This window comes from Ursus americanus, chromosome 3 (assembly GCF_024610735.1).
Source record: "Ursus americanus isolate L20-20 chromosome 3, mUrsAme1.1.p, whole genome shotgun sequence".
In the NCBI taxonomy this organism is placed as follows: domain Eukaryota; kingdom Metazoa; phylum Chordata; class Mammalia; order Carnivora; family Ursidae; genus Ursus; species Ursus americanus.
The window spans coordinates 60,765,091-60,781,787 of record NC_142129.1 but is presented as its reverse complement, the minus strand read 5'-3'; the positions used below and the strand labels follow the sequence as shown (position 1 = coordinate 60,781,787).

Genomic DNA, 16,697 nt, shown 5'->3' with positions numbered 1-16,697 from the left:
ACAGATGTTATTGCTGAGAGCACTCCCTAATAAATTTCCTGCATGGAAATCTTATCTCAGAGTCTGTTTCTCCTAGAAATATGACTGAAGAAAATAGAATACCAATGCTAAGTAGTTTAGACTTCAAAAATGTTTCCGATGTTACCATGTAGTGTGAGGAAAAAATGTATTCCTTTCCAAAGAAAGCAAAGCTCTTCTCTAACCTAAACAAAATTAGAGACTCTTTGAGGTTGTCTCTTTTTCTACTTTAATATTATTCCTTAATTTCAAAGCTGAAAGTTAATGAAATACACTACCAAATATGGGCATGTCATAGTCACCTAAAGAGTAAACAAAAGAAAATTCATTCTTTCTGCCAATACTTAGCAAACCACATTAACCATCATTGGTGTTTGGAAGGTAGACTATAAAATAAAGCAACTGTGGCCCTCCTCTTGCTTCAGTGCTTGTTCTACATTGGGGGAACACTGCCAAGAACTGCTTTCTCATCTAGAATACAAGTATATAACGAGAAGAGACAGATACTAACCATATACATCTTAAACCCTCAATGCACAACACAGTGACTGGAATACAAAAGATATCCAATATAAGTTTGTTGAATATATATATTTTTAAAAATTTCAGAAAAATACATTTGGAAATATGTTATCATGAAGCTCTAAGAACTGATGTTCAGTACTAGAAAGAACTGTAGCACAGAAATTTAAACTCCACAGTGTAGAGTTGGGCACCTGGTTGGCTGAGTCGGTTGAGGATCCAACTCTTGATTTTGGCTCAGGTCATGATCTCGCAGTCATGCAATCGAGCCTGGCGTCAGGCTCTGTGCTCAGTGCAGAGTCAGCTTCAGATTCTCACTTGCTCTTTCTCCCTCGACCCCTCCCCCCACTCGTACTCTAAATAAATAAGTAAAATCTTTTTTTTTTTTTTGAAATGTAGTTATTCTTGAGAAGATTCATAGAATTAAAAGCAATCATGGAATTTAAAGTATTAATATAAAAGGTACTGCATTGTAAACGTGGACTAATATATTAATCGAGTAACAAATGGAATCTATGTTAGCTGAAAATTCAATAAAAGTAGGATAAGAGAAAATCTAAAAAAAGACTGATAAATATGTCTTAGTTCAGTGAACTGAATGAGAAAATGTGGCTGAAAGATCCGATTTTACTCAAGAGAAAAAGAAATTATACTAGAATGAACTAAATCACACTAAATATGATTTTTTAAAAAGGGGTAAGAACATAGAGACTAAGTTGTCCAGTTTTTCTCCAGCTGAGATTTGAAATGAATCAAAATATTTGACAGATTTTTTACTATTTTAGTGATAAACCTAGAAAATTGAAAATTTAATGACACTAGAACCTAAAAGCACTTCGTGATTGAAAGTACATTGCTCCTAATAAAATTGGCTCATAAATAAAAGGTAGTTTCCACACAGCAGTTAGCTAAATTTTATATGGAAGTGACAGTAAGAAAGGCCCTATGCAGTATACCCTATGTCCTTATATGAACAGCAAACTCTAGCAATGTTTTAAAGTGAGAAAATCATCAAATGTTTAATCCCGAACTGTCCTGCATAACAATAAAAAGAAATAATGTATTTCCTTAGGGGTGTTTAAATATATTTAATTTTTAAGTCTTCTTAACAACATAGAGATAAAACAATGTATAAGATATGAACCTAGTAATCACTAATTATCAGATATGCCAAAACAACTGAAAGTTGTTCATAAGCCTCTCAGTCACATAATTCACTTAGAAAAGCTATTCAGATAGGTAACATGTTTTTTAACTAGGCAAATATGAACTATGAAATATGCTGTGGCCACTAAAGAGCACTATTGTAGTTTTATTTTTAATTTTTAAATGATGTTACAATGACTTTACACCTAGAATCCAGTAATCCACTAAAAACTTGTGTGTAACCATTGATGATAAAAGCCTTTGCTTTAGGACAGACTATTTTCTTTTAACAATGCATTTAAAATCTGTCGTAAAGTCTTAAAATAATTGAGGTATCTTTGCATGGAAACAGCAAAGCAAATCCAAAGTGTCATTAGACCTGAAGACAACTTAAAGGGGAAGAGCAAGTCCCTAACAATGATTTCCATATAACATCAAAAATTTAAAACAAAATAATTGGGGCTAAGGATCATGTTTCAAGGATTTCATATTCAGATTATATCCCTTTTCCAAATGTGGGATGCCATTTAAGTTAATCAAAGCTATTTAGCCCAGGGCTTTACAAACTCTCTGTGAGGAAAGACTGGTCTTTTTATTTTCCTATCTATTTCAGACCAAATACACACACACACACACACACACACACACACACACACACACACACACATATAATCAGCTTGGTTTTAAATCATTTGGAAATGAAATGATGAAAACATGCTCACATGACACCAAAATTAATGACTACATTGTTATATACTCTAAGAATATGATGAATGCTAAACCTAGAAGGGGATAGTAACACTAGAGTTACTATTTGAACCATGTTTATAATAGGAAGATAAGGAAAGGAATAAGCCCACATTTGAGGCAAATAATATAAGGTAGGTTTGACGCATAAGCAACTCCTACCCAAGCCCCTGACAGACATCACTATCTGATTATCCGCCCCTTTTTAACCATGAAGTAGAGATGTGGCTTCTCTCGTCTTTACCCAGACAGCCACTTCTAACTGACCAAGTCTACCTAAGACAGGTCCACTACGGAGAGAAATGAAAAACTATGACAAAATAAAGACCTATCTGACCATTATTTTGTTTCTGTCTTTACACTTAAACATATGTACAGGACAGCATACGACAAACTTAAGTGAAAAGATATAATGGAATAACCAAATTAATATGGATGAACACCTATTTCTGAGCCAATAAGTCATAGTTCATAATACTGTGATAATGCAGAAATGTGATTATGGAAATATAAAGATCAGCTTTAGACTGGAGCAAAGGTTAAACATAGTACGGTTCTGGAAACCCTATTTAAATAGATTGAAAAGAGCTAGGTATTCCACATATGTCACAAAGCAACAAAAAAGATGTGGAAGGAGAAAAATAAAAATCTTTCAGGAAGATTTCAAGTAAAACAGTGTGTGACAAAAGACAGAAACAGGGAAGTCCTTGGGATGAAAGGCCAAAATGGAGTTTAGGGAATTAGTTAAGAGAATTCTTATCTTCCTTCTTCCCTCGCTCTTTACAGGCCTAGTCTCTACAAATACACCATTCTTTCTTCTTTTTTGAACAGATTTTCTCACGGGCATCATAAATCTTAAAAGCAACTTTTAAAAAATTATGAAATGCCAATGACATGGGGACAGAGCTTGCCAATTTGCTTTATACTGAATTTCTCTTAAATTTACTCAACTATTTTCTCAAAATTTTAAGAACTTAGGTTATAAAGAGAGATTATATGTACAGTATGCTACTATACACAATCGTATAAAATACTATATACCATATGCATAATATATACATATACGATATAGATATATACATACAATACACATACATATGTATAATGCTTGTGTACACGCACGTTACCTGAAATTATGAAAATATAATTATGTAAATTGTCTACAAGTGGATATGTATATTCCATTCAAAAACACAGGCTTTTTTTTTTAAGAAATTGAAAGGCTATTTCTAAAATATATATATAAATAAAAGGATCTAGGAAAGATAAACCTTTTAAAAAGAAAGCCAAGAGGTCCTACACTACTTGCTTGCAAAAATGACTACATATCTACATTGTCTGGGATTTGCTAAAGACTAGACAGTTCAGTGGGATCAAAGACAGGGTTCAGAAATGAACTCACATATGCATACCTATTTGATTTTCAGGAGAGATAACAAAGCAATTCAGTGGTAGAAATGATAGCCTTTTCAACAAAGATGCTGCAACAACTGGTTTTCCAGTAAAAAAAAAAATTGACCCTTAAATTCCACCACATACAAAAATTAACTCAAAGTGAATTATGAAACGAAATATAAAAGCTAAAATTACATAAAGTCCCAAGGAAAACAAATATCTTTGCCACCCTGGTATAGGCAAAGATTTCTAAGATAGGTAATAAGAAGTACAAACTAAAAACATAAAAAGTGATAAATTGGGTATCAAAATTTAAAACTTTGCTCTTTGAAAAACACTACTAAGAAAATAAAACCACACATAACAGAAAATATCTGTAATGCATTTTCTGTCAAAGAACATATAGCAATTATGAACTCTTAGATCTCAAAAATAAATAACTAAATAAACCCATTAAAATTAGGCAAACTGTTTGATAAGACCTTTCACAAAAGAGACACAAATGATAAGCACATGAAATTTTGCTCAATATCATTGGTCATCAGAAAAATGCAAATTAAACCCCAAATGAGATTCCACTACATACTCCTTAGAATTAAAACGCCTCAAAATTCCTTAAATTTTTACCTCAGCTGGGCAGCAATGTAATAAAAACAAACTCCTTAGCCTAACTCAATATACTCAAAATCCGATACAGGTTTTTTGTGGCTTGAAATAATGGCACTGGTTGTTTTCCACATCCTGATGGATAGTTCAGACAAGAATGCAAAATGATAGACAAATGCTAAGGAAAAGGAAAGTAAATCAACAAATATGTGTGAGCTATAAAAAATAAGATTTCACTTGAATTCTTTTTTTTTTTTCCTTATTGCAAAGGAAGACGTTCAAGTATAATCCTTACATTGCTCCTTAATTTTACTTACCTCCAGATGTGAGGGTGATCTGGCTACGACATCTGTCACTCCATTGATCACCAAGATTGATTCAGCTGATCTGGCTGGCTAGGTGGGTGTCCCCTCCCTCCCTCACCTCCATGTAGGTCCCTCCCCAAAGCGGTGCACTCGGTAGAAGAGGACGCCCTTCCCTGATAGGTAAGGTATACAAGTAGCTATGCTCCCTTACTAAAACCTCCAAACAAGCTCTCAAGTTTACTTAGCTCCTTGAACATGACTCACTTTATTCCTCTGATATTACTAAGAGCTCAAAAGATTCTTTTCCTAGCAAACAGGTAGCATCTTCTCCCCCACCTTAATCCTGATATGATAATTGTCATTTTTTAATTCCTTTTTTTAAGTGATAGCAGTCTTGGTACTCTTATTTCTGGGTTTCAGATTTTTCTTGAGGTTTGACATTTTCTCACACTTTTAAGCTACTCGGAGAGGAGCCATGAGAATTAAATGAGGTGATATAAAAATACAAGGTAAACCAGAAACTGTCACTGCTGTGTTATCACTTATAATTACCATTAGTTGTGCCAACGACATCTTTGAGCTGAGTTGTAGATGAGTCTGGAAGATGAGCTCTGATAATTTCCTGGACCTGCTTAAAATAAAAGAATCTCTCAGATATTACAAACACAACTTTTTATACTGCATGGGAAATGCTAACTTACTTTTTATATTAATATAATGGAATCTAGCCCTTGATGGTTGTAAACATTTCTCTAAAATTCCATCTAACATTCCTTCACCTAAAGAAGCCACCGAAAAAAAAGATGCAAATATCTGTTCAAAGTAAAAAATGAAAAGAATTAAAATTAATGCCCACAGTATTACCTTTGAGGCAGGGATTGTTTTGTATCTTTGCAATTTTCCTAGAAACTAAATGGTTCTGAGTAGCATTAAAATTACATGACATACTTTTTGTATTGACTGAACAGTTTTAAAAAAACTGTATGATCTTTGGAAATAATGTTACTCAAATACTTCTCTGAAAACTTCAGGAGTCCAGTATACATTTATAACAGTTAACAGCATGAAGCAAAACTATTTCTAGGAAGTATCAGATAAACAGACTAGGAAAACACAGTGAAAAAAGAGACCAAACAGTGAAATGGGACATGAGTAAAGAAAACAGATTTATTGATTGCAATCATTATGTTCTATTTCTCCAGCTTACGGTACAAGTGTCTAAATTTAACTTTTAATTTTCTGATAATTTTAGATTCCCATAGGAGTTTGAAAATACTACAGATTATAAACCAATGAGATCCATCACTCAACTTCTCCTTAACTTTTTACTTAACCACAGACTATTTATCAAAACTAAGAAATTAACTTTAGTAGAATACTTCTAATATATTGAATTTGTTCAACATTCGTAGTTTTCCTCTATTGTCTCGTACGTTCCATGATTCAATTCAGGATTCCACATGGCATTTGGTTCCGGGTTGCTTTCATCTCCTATCTGTTTCCTCAATTTTCCCTTATTTTTCATGACACTGTTATTTTTTTTGACTATCCTTCAATTTAGAGTATCTGATGTGTTCTTTTGATTTGGCTTACATTTTGTATGACTTTAATGAATCATACAGAGATGATATGTTCTTCTCAGTGAGTGCATATCAGGAAGTCTATGAGGTTGATATGTACTATTGCCTTTTAATACATTTTTAGAGGGAGGACACTTGGAGACTATGTAAGTATTCCATTCCTGTTGATCCTATACTTGCTAGTTTCAGCAGGCGTTAGTGGATTTTTTCTAGGGACAACGATTTACGTATTACTGTAATCATGTAATTCTATTTCCCTCTCTACTGTTCCTCCTCTGACAACATCCCAGTGAGGGAAAGGCGGGACACCTCATTCATCCTCACCAGCAAGTCCGAGCTCTTTAACTGGCTTCCGATGAGACCATGGAAGGGTTCAGTTACTGGATGGTAGACATAAAAGTCCCAGTTCTCTACTTGACCTCGTGTGACACCAACACAGTGGGTGTCTTGCTACAGCATGGTCAGAAGAAGAGGTGAGGGAAGGGACCACATTTGTCTTCTTGGTATATGGCTTGTACAGAGTGGTTATTGTCTATCTTGCTAGGATGCCATCATCTGGTCTTTGTCTGGGTTGAGCAAGCTTTTGTTAGGACTTTTTTTCTTTTGTCTGTGCCTATTGCTTTTTCTACATTTCCAACTTTAGGTCCTACTTTGGGATATAAAAGGCAAAATGAAAACTCAAGAAATTGACCAACATGTCGTTTCTTGGGTCCTGAGGTCCCCAGAGTGTCTGTGCTCTCTCCAACACTAATAGTTATCTTCTCTCTACACATTTTCTCTATATAATTTACAGGATTTTTAGTTTCACTGCATAGGAAAAATTTTTTAAAATTATGTTTCCTCCACCTTTCCAGAAGTGCAAATCCTCTCATCTATTTTTAAAATTGTTTTTGGTTATTGAGTTTTAGAAGTTCTTTATACATGTAGTTACAAATCGCCAGAAATGTGACTTGAAATATTTTCTTCCAGTCTATGGCTTATGTTTTTATTCTCCTCCTTAGAGTACCAAGGAACTCCTGCCTCACTGCCTCGAGCTGGAACACCAGCTCAAACTGAAACAACGGCTTTGGGCTCAAATTGAAAGAATGGCTCTTGCTGAGTCTCAAGGCTGTTGTCCTTCAGAATAGAACTATACATCAGCTCTCCCAGGGCTCCAGCTTTCCAACTGCTTATTTGGGGACTTGTCACCCTTCACAGCTGTGTGAATCAATTCCTCATAATAGTCTCTTTCCCTCCCTCCCTCTTTCCCTACTGCTATCCCTCTCTCTCCCCCTAACCCCTACACTTCTGCCTCCCCTCCCCTGTCCCTCTGATCCTCTCCATATATTATGTATATTTACATATATCTACACATATGTATCACATATGTATGTTCTGTTTCTCTAGAAAACACTTATATACCTCTCATAAGTATCTTCCCTCTTTCAGGTAATTCCACCCATATAAATATTAGGAATCCATTTTCAATCCAAAAGCAAGGGCCCGAGGTACAAGATATTTACTGAAGGCAAGGATAGATAAAATACCTACTAAATTAGTTGCCTAGCAAGTCTCTGTCAAATTTGAGAAAAAATCAGATATGTCCTGAAAGGAGCCAAGAACTTTGGAAATGTGTCAAAAGTATACATGTAAGAGCTCCAATCACCTTTCTCTATAATTCATCTTATTCAAGCTGGTCAAACTCATTAGGCTTACACACTCACACATTTTTTCTCTTTCTCCCCTCTCTCCCTCTCCCTCTCTCTCTCTCTCTCTCTCTCTCTCTCTCACACACACACACACACACACACACACGCAGCTTTTATCTCAATAAATTACTAAGGTAGCTGAAAGTAACCCCATGACAATTAGCCATTCTGCCTCAATAGACCCAATTCTCAAAATCTGCAACCTCGCCTTGAGATTGGAGGAAAGACCTTCCCCCATTTTCTAAGCCCTCCTCCATTACCTACCTTGAATGAAGAGTAAAGCCTCATCTTCTTACATGTATAGAATGGAAGTGGTTCCTTAACCAATTGTCACTGTTCTCGTAGCATTATCTATTGCCTAAAAGATGGAGCACAAGATAAAGATTTTGGGGTCATTTTCTTATGTATACAGAACAGGACCCTTAATATCACTAAATGTAAGTTTGGGGCTAGATGGTACAGCAATGATATACTACTGTCTTTAGAACTGCTATAGGATGAATCAACCTTCTGATCAACTTCAGTGTATTTTTTTAATTGAAAACTCAAACTGGCATCTTATTTACCTGGTTATTTCTTAGGCCAGGAAAATTTACAAAATCACCGATATGTGTTATGCTCATTTGTGCCCCGACCCTTAATTAAAACTCCTATTAGCCAAATTCCCCCCTATAGAACATTCTAATAAAATAATTCACATTGCGTTATAAATTACTAATATCCTCATATCATCCTTTCAGAAAATATGCCTATTAAAGCAAGGTCAACTTACAACAATTTTAGGGAAATGGATGAGAATGAGGCACATTTATTAGGAAGAATATCTTGTGTACAGGACAGATTCCTTGGTCCCTTTAAAATATGCTGTGAAACAAAGTGCTCACTGTGAGATTTTTTAATACCCGCCTTGTCTTGGTCAAATTTGACCCTACTTTAGGCAAATTCTGGAGTTTTATAACTTCAACTGATCGGGTTCCTAGATCATGCTGTGGAACTTAGGAAAATGAATGAAGGGGAGTGGGAGATACAGGCATCCAGTTAGGGAATGTGTAAGTCACTGGAATAAAAGGCACAGCCTAGAGAATATAGTCGATGGCATTTAATAACCCTCTATGGTGACACATGGTAGCCACACCTGTGGCAGGCATAGCATTACATACAGAGAAGTTAAATCATTATGTTGTACATCTGAAACTAATGTACCCTCATGTGTCAACTATACCAAAAAATATTTTTTTAATGCAAAAAAAATCAGTTTCGAATGACAGGCCTATGCAGAATCTATTTAGCAAACCTACCAAGGACCAACTTAGGTAAGTCTTATTTTATCCCCATCACTTACTAATTTGGAAAATTTAATGAAATTCTGGAACAGAAGGAATGCTAAAACTTGTTCAACCTCTTCCTAGTGCTGTATATATTAGATGCATTATTTGATGTAGTCATCACAAGCATTTTATAAAGAAAGGGTAGTATTATTCTCATTTCTACATGGTAAAACTAAGACTTGAAGTATGAAATAACTTTTCCAATACCACAAAGGAATGGTGCTCAGTTTAAAATCCCGGTAGGTCTTTTCCCCAAATCTGAGCTTTTCAACAGCACACATGTCTTCTAAACAAGAAGAAATTTAAACAGGAACAAAACTAGTAAAAAAGTGACAAGTATGCACTAGATAAAACACAACCCCACAGGAAAATAAAATTTGCTCGGATGCATACCTGAAAGTACACCGTGATCTACAAATAAAAGTGTGAAAATAAATCACGCTTATTTGAGGCACCAAAACAAAAGACACTAAGTGAATGAAAAATAGGATACAAAGCACAAAAACACACTCTGGTTCACAAATTCATCATCGTCATGATAACAGTTCTCCCAAATGCCAAGGATTCTGGTGTGTAAATGCAACATTTATGCCAAAACAGCAGGAGCCCATCAGTGCCCAAACAGTAGCAGCAGGGCATCTGCAGCAACTGTATCCTTCCAGGATGAGAACAGAACTGAGCTTTCAGGAAAGGAAAGAGCTTCAGTGATGTGAGGAAGCAAGCTTCAGGACAGAATTTGAGAAACTACCAGAGGATTAAGAATCTTACATGATCTGGGCCATCAGGAACTGGCACTTTTGATACTAAAGACACAGAATGGGTGATAAAACATGGTTTTCTTCTCATTCACAATGATTTATGAGACAAGGAATCATGAGGAAATTATCTATTAGTATTTCTTTTTCAAATTAGAATTTATAAGCCAGTAGGGAGTTTTAATATACCAAACAGATGGTACAAAATCAGGTACACATAACTGCTACGTAGGAATGTACTAACTGAAATAACATTAATTTCACTTTTTTGTTTAATAGCCCATTTAAAACTTTAGGTTGTTTGTATACTTCCCATAAAAAAAAAAAGTGCTTTCAATTTTACTTGTATAATGCATACCTTAATAAAATTTGAGCCTAAAAAACATAAAATACAGTAGCTATTCAAATTGATGGTATTTTATGAATTAGTAAATCAGATAAAATAAGTTGGCATTTTAACTTTTCTTTATGTGATGTAAACTCTATTAACAGTTCAGTACTTAAATATGTTATCTTTATAACTTTTTTTAATGCCTTTCAATTCTTCCCTATGTTCTTCACCTAACTGAATTAAAAAGCAATAAGGAAGATACTCCAAAATGTTGTAACCTACTACAGTATTCCTAGCCGCAAGTAAGATCTTAGTCCTGAACACTGAAAGATGAAATTATGAGAACCATATAAATATATAAATCAAAATGCTTTGGGGATACAGTGAAAAAGAGATATGAAATTCATACCTTCTGCTCTTCTTACTGCCCCTTCCTTTTAAATTCTTAATTTTTTATCAGTGCTCAATAATAAATTGTCTCATTCAATTAGCCAATATATATTTGAGTGCCAATAAAAGAGAAAGGTGGAAGACAGCTAATGGGTATTTAAGAGTGGTTTAATTTTAGTTTCTTAGTAGGCCCAACTATTCTATGTCCAACTCTCTTTGAGATAAGACCTTATCAACTGACATTTAAGATTTATCAGTAATAAAGGAAGTTCAAATGGATAGTAGGGAATTCCCAGAGAATAGGTAAGAATAAATACCTGCCAGCCTTTTCAAGCTATTCTGCCAAATAAGGGATTTTTCTATAAAATATACTAACACTTTGCCAAGTTTGCAGTGTAATATAATTTCTACTCCTTGCCTTGGAAAACATTCCAGAATAAAATGCTTTATAAAACGGTATTTGTGCTAAATAATTCTGGAAAACCAGTTAATATTATGATCAAGGTATTTAGTGTTAAAGGGCATTGTATATAATTCGAAAATATGTTTCTAATTTTTCTTAACAAGGAGGAAAAATTTTACAAAAGGGTAGAAGTCCAAAGACCCTTGATATTCACTTCAATTTTGCACTCTTTTTAAGAATATTTAAAATATATGACAGTCTTCCTAGTCTTCATAATTAGGATGAATTGAAATAATATAAATGAAAATATCAATTATATCAGAATATATCATCTACTGGAATGGGTAGGAACAAACACGAAATACTAAAACCCAATATCTGAAAACTGAGGCATTTGTTCCATCAATAAATTTTACCAAAACATTTTTGTGAAAGATACCACTTCCCTGTTTTTAAATGAAGAGTCAATGAAATAAAATACTTCAGGATTTTATTTTCCAAGATTATTACATTTGAGAGTGCTAAGGAAAGTCAGGAAGCCTCATTCTCAGTTCTGTCCCTGCTGAAGCTATGATTCAAACCCAGAAATTGCCAATGTCAATTTCTATCTTAAATTCTGAACAACTGATTTTCTCTTAAACCATGTTCATTATAAAACTTTAACCTACAGCTGACAGATCTTTTATTATTAAATGTACAAAATAAAACATTAGCCATCTGTTAAAATCATCTTTCTTTTAATGAAAAATATGTATTAGTTTGTGGAATTTCTCCATTTTCCAGGAATAAAGGACACAGAAACTTCCATTGTTCAAGCTGACCAGACTGTCAGAAAAAAGCCTCATCAGTCACTGAATTGCCCTTGAGCGGCACAGTTTTATGATATTTCTAAAGAGTCTGTTTGTACCTGAAAATGTTCTTCCACTTAAGAAATGCACTCTGGAAGTAGACAGATTTTCTATTCTATTATCAGCCAAAAAAAAAAAAAAAAAAAAAGAATGAAAGAAAAGAAAAAGGTATTTTTCTTTACTGCCTTTGTTTTCCACACATACATTCAATAAGCTGTTCTGTCAAGAGAAAGAGCAAAGGGCTCAATTCAATAAAAAATTGCAGTGATTATGCTATGCAATTTTGCTCCTGCTACTTTATCACAATTTGCCATTCAAGTGGACACTGCTGTGCTCCCGGCTTTAGAGGAGGGGGAAAAGTCTATCAACTGTGCTGCAAGGTCATTTATACCAGAAAGACACAAGTCCAATTTCAGAGTGTCTCTATGTCAGATTGTCAACATTTCTTGCATCATAAACTAAAGCCATGACTTCATGCAACACAAAGCAACCAAAATGTATCATTATCAGATAACACTTGTTTACCTAGATAATCTTGGGGTCTCAGCTAATCCCTGACTGTTATGTAAGGAGCTGCCTCCTATGTAAGGAGGTTCTTTCAGGCCTCAAAAATATAATTTAACTAGTTACTGTTCTTTAATACTGCTCTACCTCAAGGGTATCCTAAGGGTTATGAAAAACTACGGAGGTTCTCAAGCTTGGAAGGATGCTTCAGTTGTTATGTTGTGTACAAAGAAGGGAAAACAGTAAACAAGAGTCTCTATCCTCCAGGATGATCTACATATATATATATTTTTTTTTTTTTCTTTTTTAGAGAGAGGGAAGGGAGGGTACAGAGGCTGAGGGAGAAAGAGAATCTTAATCAGGATCCATGCCCAGTGCAGAGCCAATGCGGGCTCGAACTCATAACCCTGAGATCATGACCTGAGCCAAAATCAAGAGTCGGACACTTAACTGAGCCACCCAGGGGCCCTGAGGTATACTTTAAACTAGGCTATTTTGCTGGAAACTATGTTACTTCAGAATTGATTCAATATTAACGTAGTCAACATTTATACAAACATTTGTATGTATGTGCTACAAGCTGCAGCATACTTGAAGCTGTTACTGTTCACTATAAAAGGTTATTAAGATTTTACATTATTTTTCTTCCATACCAAGTTATCAAAATCTGGTACACATTTTACATTTACAGCACATCTCAAGTCAGACATATTGCAAGTGCTCAAAACCCAAATGTGGCAAAACACAACTATACTGGACAGCAGTATTCTAGAATCTTACAGGTAAAGCTTACAGGTAAAGTTAGATGCATAAAAAACATTGTGTATACACACACACACACACACACACACTACAAAGGCCAAGATCTCTAAAATGCTCTTGGAATTAAAAAAAAAAAAAGTAGAAAGTGTTCCACCTGGAGGATCAGGAATAGTTCGTAACTACATTTGCTGTGCTGTGATTAGTATCTATCTGGCCACAAGTTTTAATAGCAAAGAATATAAGGAATTGGATTTATTAGGGCTAAAGATATATAAACAAAAATTTGAAGTGGAAAACAAAGTCTATATTAAGAAGAGAATGTATTTAATATGTCTGGAGATGATTTTAGGGGGACAGTCAGGTATGTGGAACCTAGCTTGAAGGCTTTTACTCCTTAATAAGTCAAATATAATGAATAACTGAACAGCAGTGATGGTATCTGGAAAGCAGAGTAAGTACAGAAAAAAAAAAAAAAAGACATTGAAAATACAGAATTAGGTCTTGGAACCCAAACAAAAGTTTACTACAAAACTGATTCTGGTGTTTTGACCTTGTGAAAGCAGATTGGAAATGGCAAGAAGGAAAGACAACTGAAATAAGCCAAAAAAAAGAGAATCAGAATTTGAATATATTACAGTTGAGAAACCATAAAATAAGTAGATGTAGAACTTCAACAAAATTCTGGACAGGTAAAATTGAATTTCAGAATAGATATCAAGGACAGACTGCAAAACTTAAAAGAGTTTTATTCAGAAAGAGATAGATACTAGAATTTAAAAAGTTAATGGAATACATAAATGGGAGATTTATGAAGAATGCTATATATCCAAAAACTGGCAAGATTAGAAGAGAAGAAGACAAAGCACAGAGATAAAAATCAAAATGCTATTTATTGTGCAAGCTCCACTAGCATGATGTTTCAGAGGTTATCCGCAGAACGTTAGTTTGGAGACTTCCAAGTAACATGGTAAATAGCTGCTCCCTTTACTGCTACGTAACACCACACATCATGAAAATGTTCACTGAAACAAAAAGAATAATGGGACAATATACAAAGGTGTTTCATAGAACGCCATTATTGCCTGAAACAGGTTGAGCCACAGAAGTGAAGAACTCTGATAGAATTAAACTCTAGAAATTTTCCCTTCACAAGTATTCCATTCAATAATTTACCAGAAAAAAAAAACAAAAAACAAAAAACCAGCAACAAACAGATTAAGGCTGGGGGAGAAAAAAAAAAAACATGATTTTAGTTGAGACAGAATGGACCAAAGAAATCTTAAAGCCACAGTGTGACTTAGAGCTGTGTAAAGTAAGCTTATCCCCTCTGGATAGCTGAAAAGATATGACCTTCACAAAAGCAGGCTGAAACTGAGGGACACTGACAATTAATTAACCATATTTTCTGAGAAACACTGAGTCTGCACGGCTCTTACCTCGTAGAGAATGAGAAAGCCATTGAAAAAACGTAACTATGCAAAAGGAAATCCTGCAATACTTGCAGAATATACACATCAGGAGTAGTACTTAAAAGATACAGAATATACACATATTTGAAATGGAAATTTAAGGAATGAGAAATGTTAGAGATGCAAGAAAAATATCGAGAAAAATGGTAAATATATATGCAAACCTAAATCAATTTTTACCATATGGAATAACGATAACAAAATACTGGACAAAAATATTTGTGTCAGGAGAGGGGTGATCAGTGTTACTGCCCTGTATAATACTTGCATTCTTTGGGAAACCAGTAAAGTTGTTAATACAGTATAGACCCAGGATAGTAATAAATGTTTCAACAGCAAACTGTAAAGGTACAAAAATAAAGTATGCAACTTCAAAGTTAGTTGAAAAAAGGGGGAAAATGGAATGAATGTGAAAGTATATTCAATTAATAATTAAAAACAAAAAAGACTCAGGGCGCCTGGGTGGCTCAGTTGTTAAGCGTCTGCCTTCGGCTCAGGACGTGATCCCGGCGTTCTGGGATCGAGCCCCACATCAGGCTCCTCCGCTAGGAGCCTGCTTCTTCCTCTCCCACTCCCCCTGCTTGTGTTCCCTCTCTCGCTGGCTGTCTCTGTCAAATAAATAAATAAAATCTTAAAACAAAACAACAAAAAAAAAGCTTTAAAAAAAAAAAGACTAGGGGGGAGAAAAAACAACTCTTCAAGGTACGAGGGAGGCTGCAAGCAAAATTCTATCTTAAACATCTGGTGGGGCCATTAACTGCTTATGAGTTTCTTCTTATATACCTAAGTAGTGAGACTGGGGGAGTTCTGATTTTTATGTTTATGTGATTTATATTCTTGAGATACTTTAAAAAATTTTTATACTGTTTGGGCGCCTGGGTGGCTCAGTCATTAAGCATCTGCCTTCGACTCAGGGCGTGATCCCAGGGTCCTGGGATCGAGCCCCGCATCAGGCTCCCTGCTCTGCTGGGAGGCTGCTTCTTCCTCTCCCACTCCCCATGCTTGTGTCCCCTCTCTCGCTGGCTGGCTCTCTCTCTTTCTCTGTCAAATAAATAAATCTTAAAAAATCTTTAAACTAAATTTTTTTTATACTGTTAACATATATTTATTTATTTACTAGAGGAATTACAAACGTATTATTAGTGGCTCTCCTTAGGAGCAAAAACAGGTACAAAAATTCTGGTGAGCACATCAACAGTAAGTATCAAAATCGCTTAAAATGGATGTTCCCTTTGTCCTTTACAGCAATGTATAAGGATTTTACCATGTAATGAGAGATTTTTAACAATGTTTCTACTGAGTTATTTATACGAGCAAGTGTCTATAAACAACTTAAATGTTCAAATACAGGTATGTGGCTAAGTAAACAAGATTATTTTTATGATTCAATACTATGCATTCACTAGAAATACATTATAGAAAGTTATCAGTGGTATGGGAAAATACTTAATATATGTTAAATGAAAGTTTTAAGAGCATACAACCTTACTGACACTTTATTAAAGATACATACATCACAAGACAAAAAGTCACTTTCTGTGTTTTCCTTTAAGAATTCCCTATTTAGACCCAGGAGTTAAGATGGCGGAGGAGTAGGGGACCACTTTTTCAGCAGGTCCCCTGAGTCGAGCTGGATAGGTACCAGACTAGCCTGAACATCCAAGGAATCAGCCTGAGATGCAGGAAGATACATCTGCATCTCTACAAATGAATATCTCCAGCGCTGAGTATTGAGGTACGAAGCAGGGAGCTGTGAAACCGCGCACAGATATCGGAAGATAAACGGAAGGAGTAGGGAGCCGACGTGTTCAGGCGCCGGGAAGCAGTAGCCACCTGCACGGGGGAGCGGGTGGACTTGTGGGCCAGCACCCGTGAGACAGCAGACTGAGACCATGAGCCG

The 16,697-nt window shown here is 35.2% G+C and overlaps 1 protein-coding gene across 3 annotated transcripts in view; it reads right to left on the bottom strand.

Annotated features, from left to right (window-relative positions):
- The window catches only part of THSD7A (thrombospondin type 1 domain containing 7A), a 773,396-nt gene that overhangs the window by 478,602 nt on the left and 278,097 nt on the right, over nucleotides 1-16,697 (bottom strand). For all 3 annotated transcript variants that reach the window (XM_087861023.1, XM_087861022.1, XM_087861024.1), the window contains 2 exons: nucleotides 8,272-8,365; nucleotides 5,292-5,367 (listed from right to left, as the gene is read on the bottom strand). In XM_087861023.1, the coding sequence (XP_087717149.1) occupies nucleotides 5,292-5,367; nucleotides 8,272-8,295 (100 nt within the window). In that variant the 5' untranslated portion in view covers nucleotides 8,296-8,365. The remainder of the gene's footprint in view (nucleotides 1-5,291; nucleotides 5,368-8,271; nucleotides 8,366-16,697) is intronic.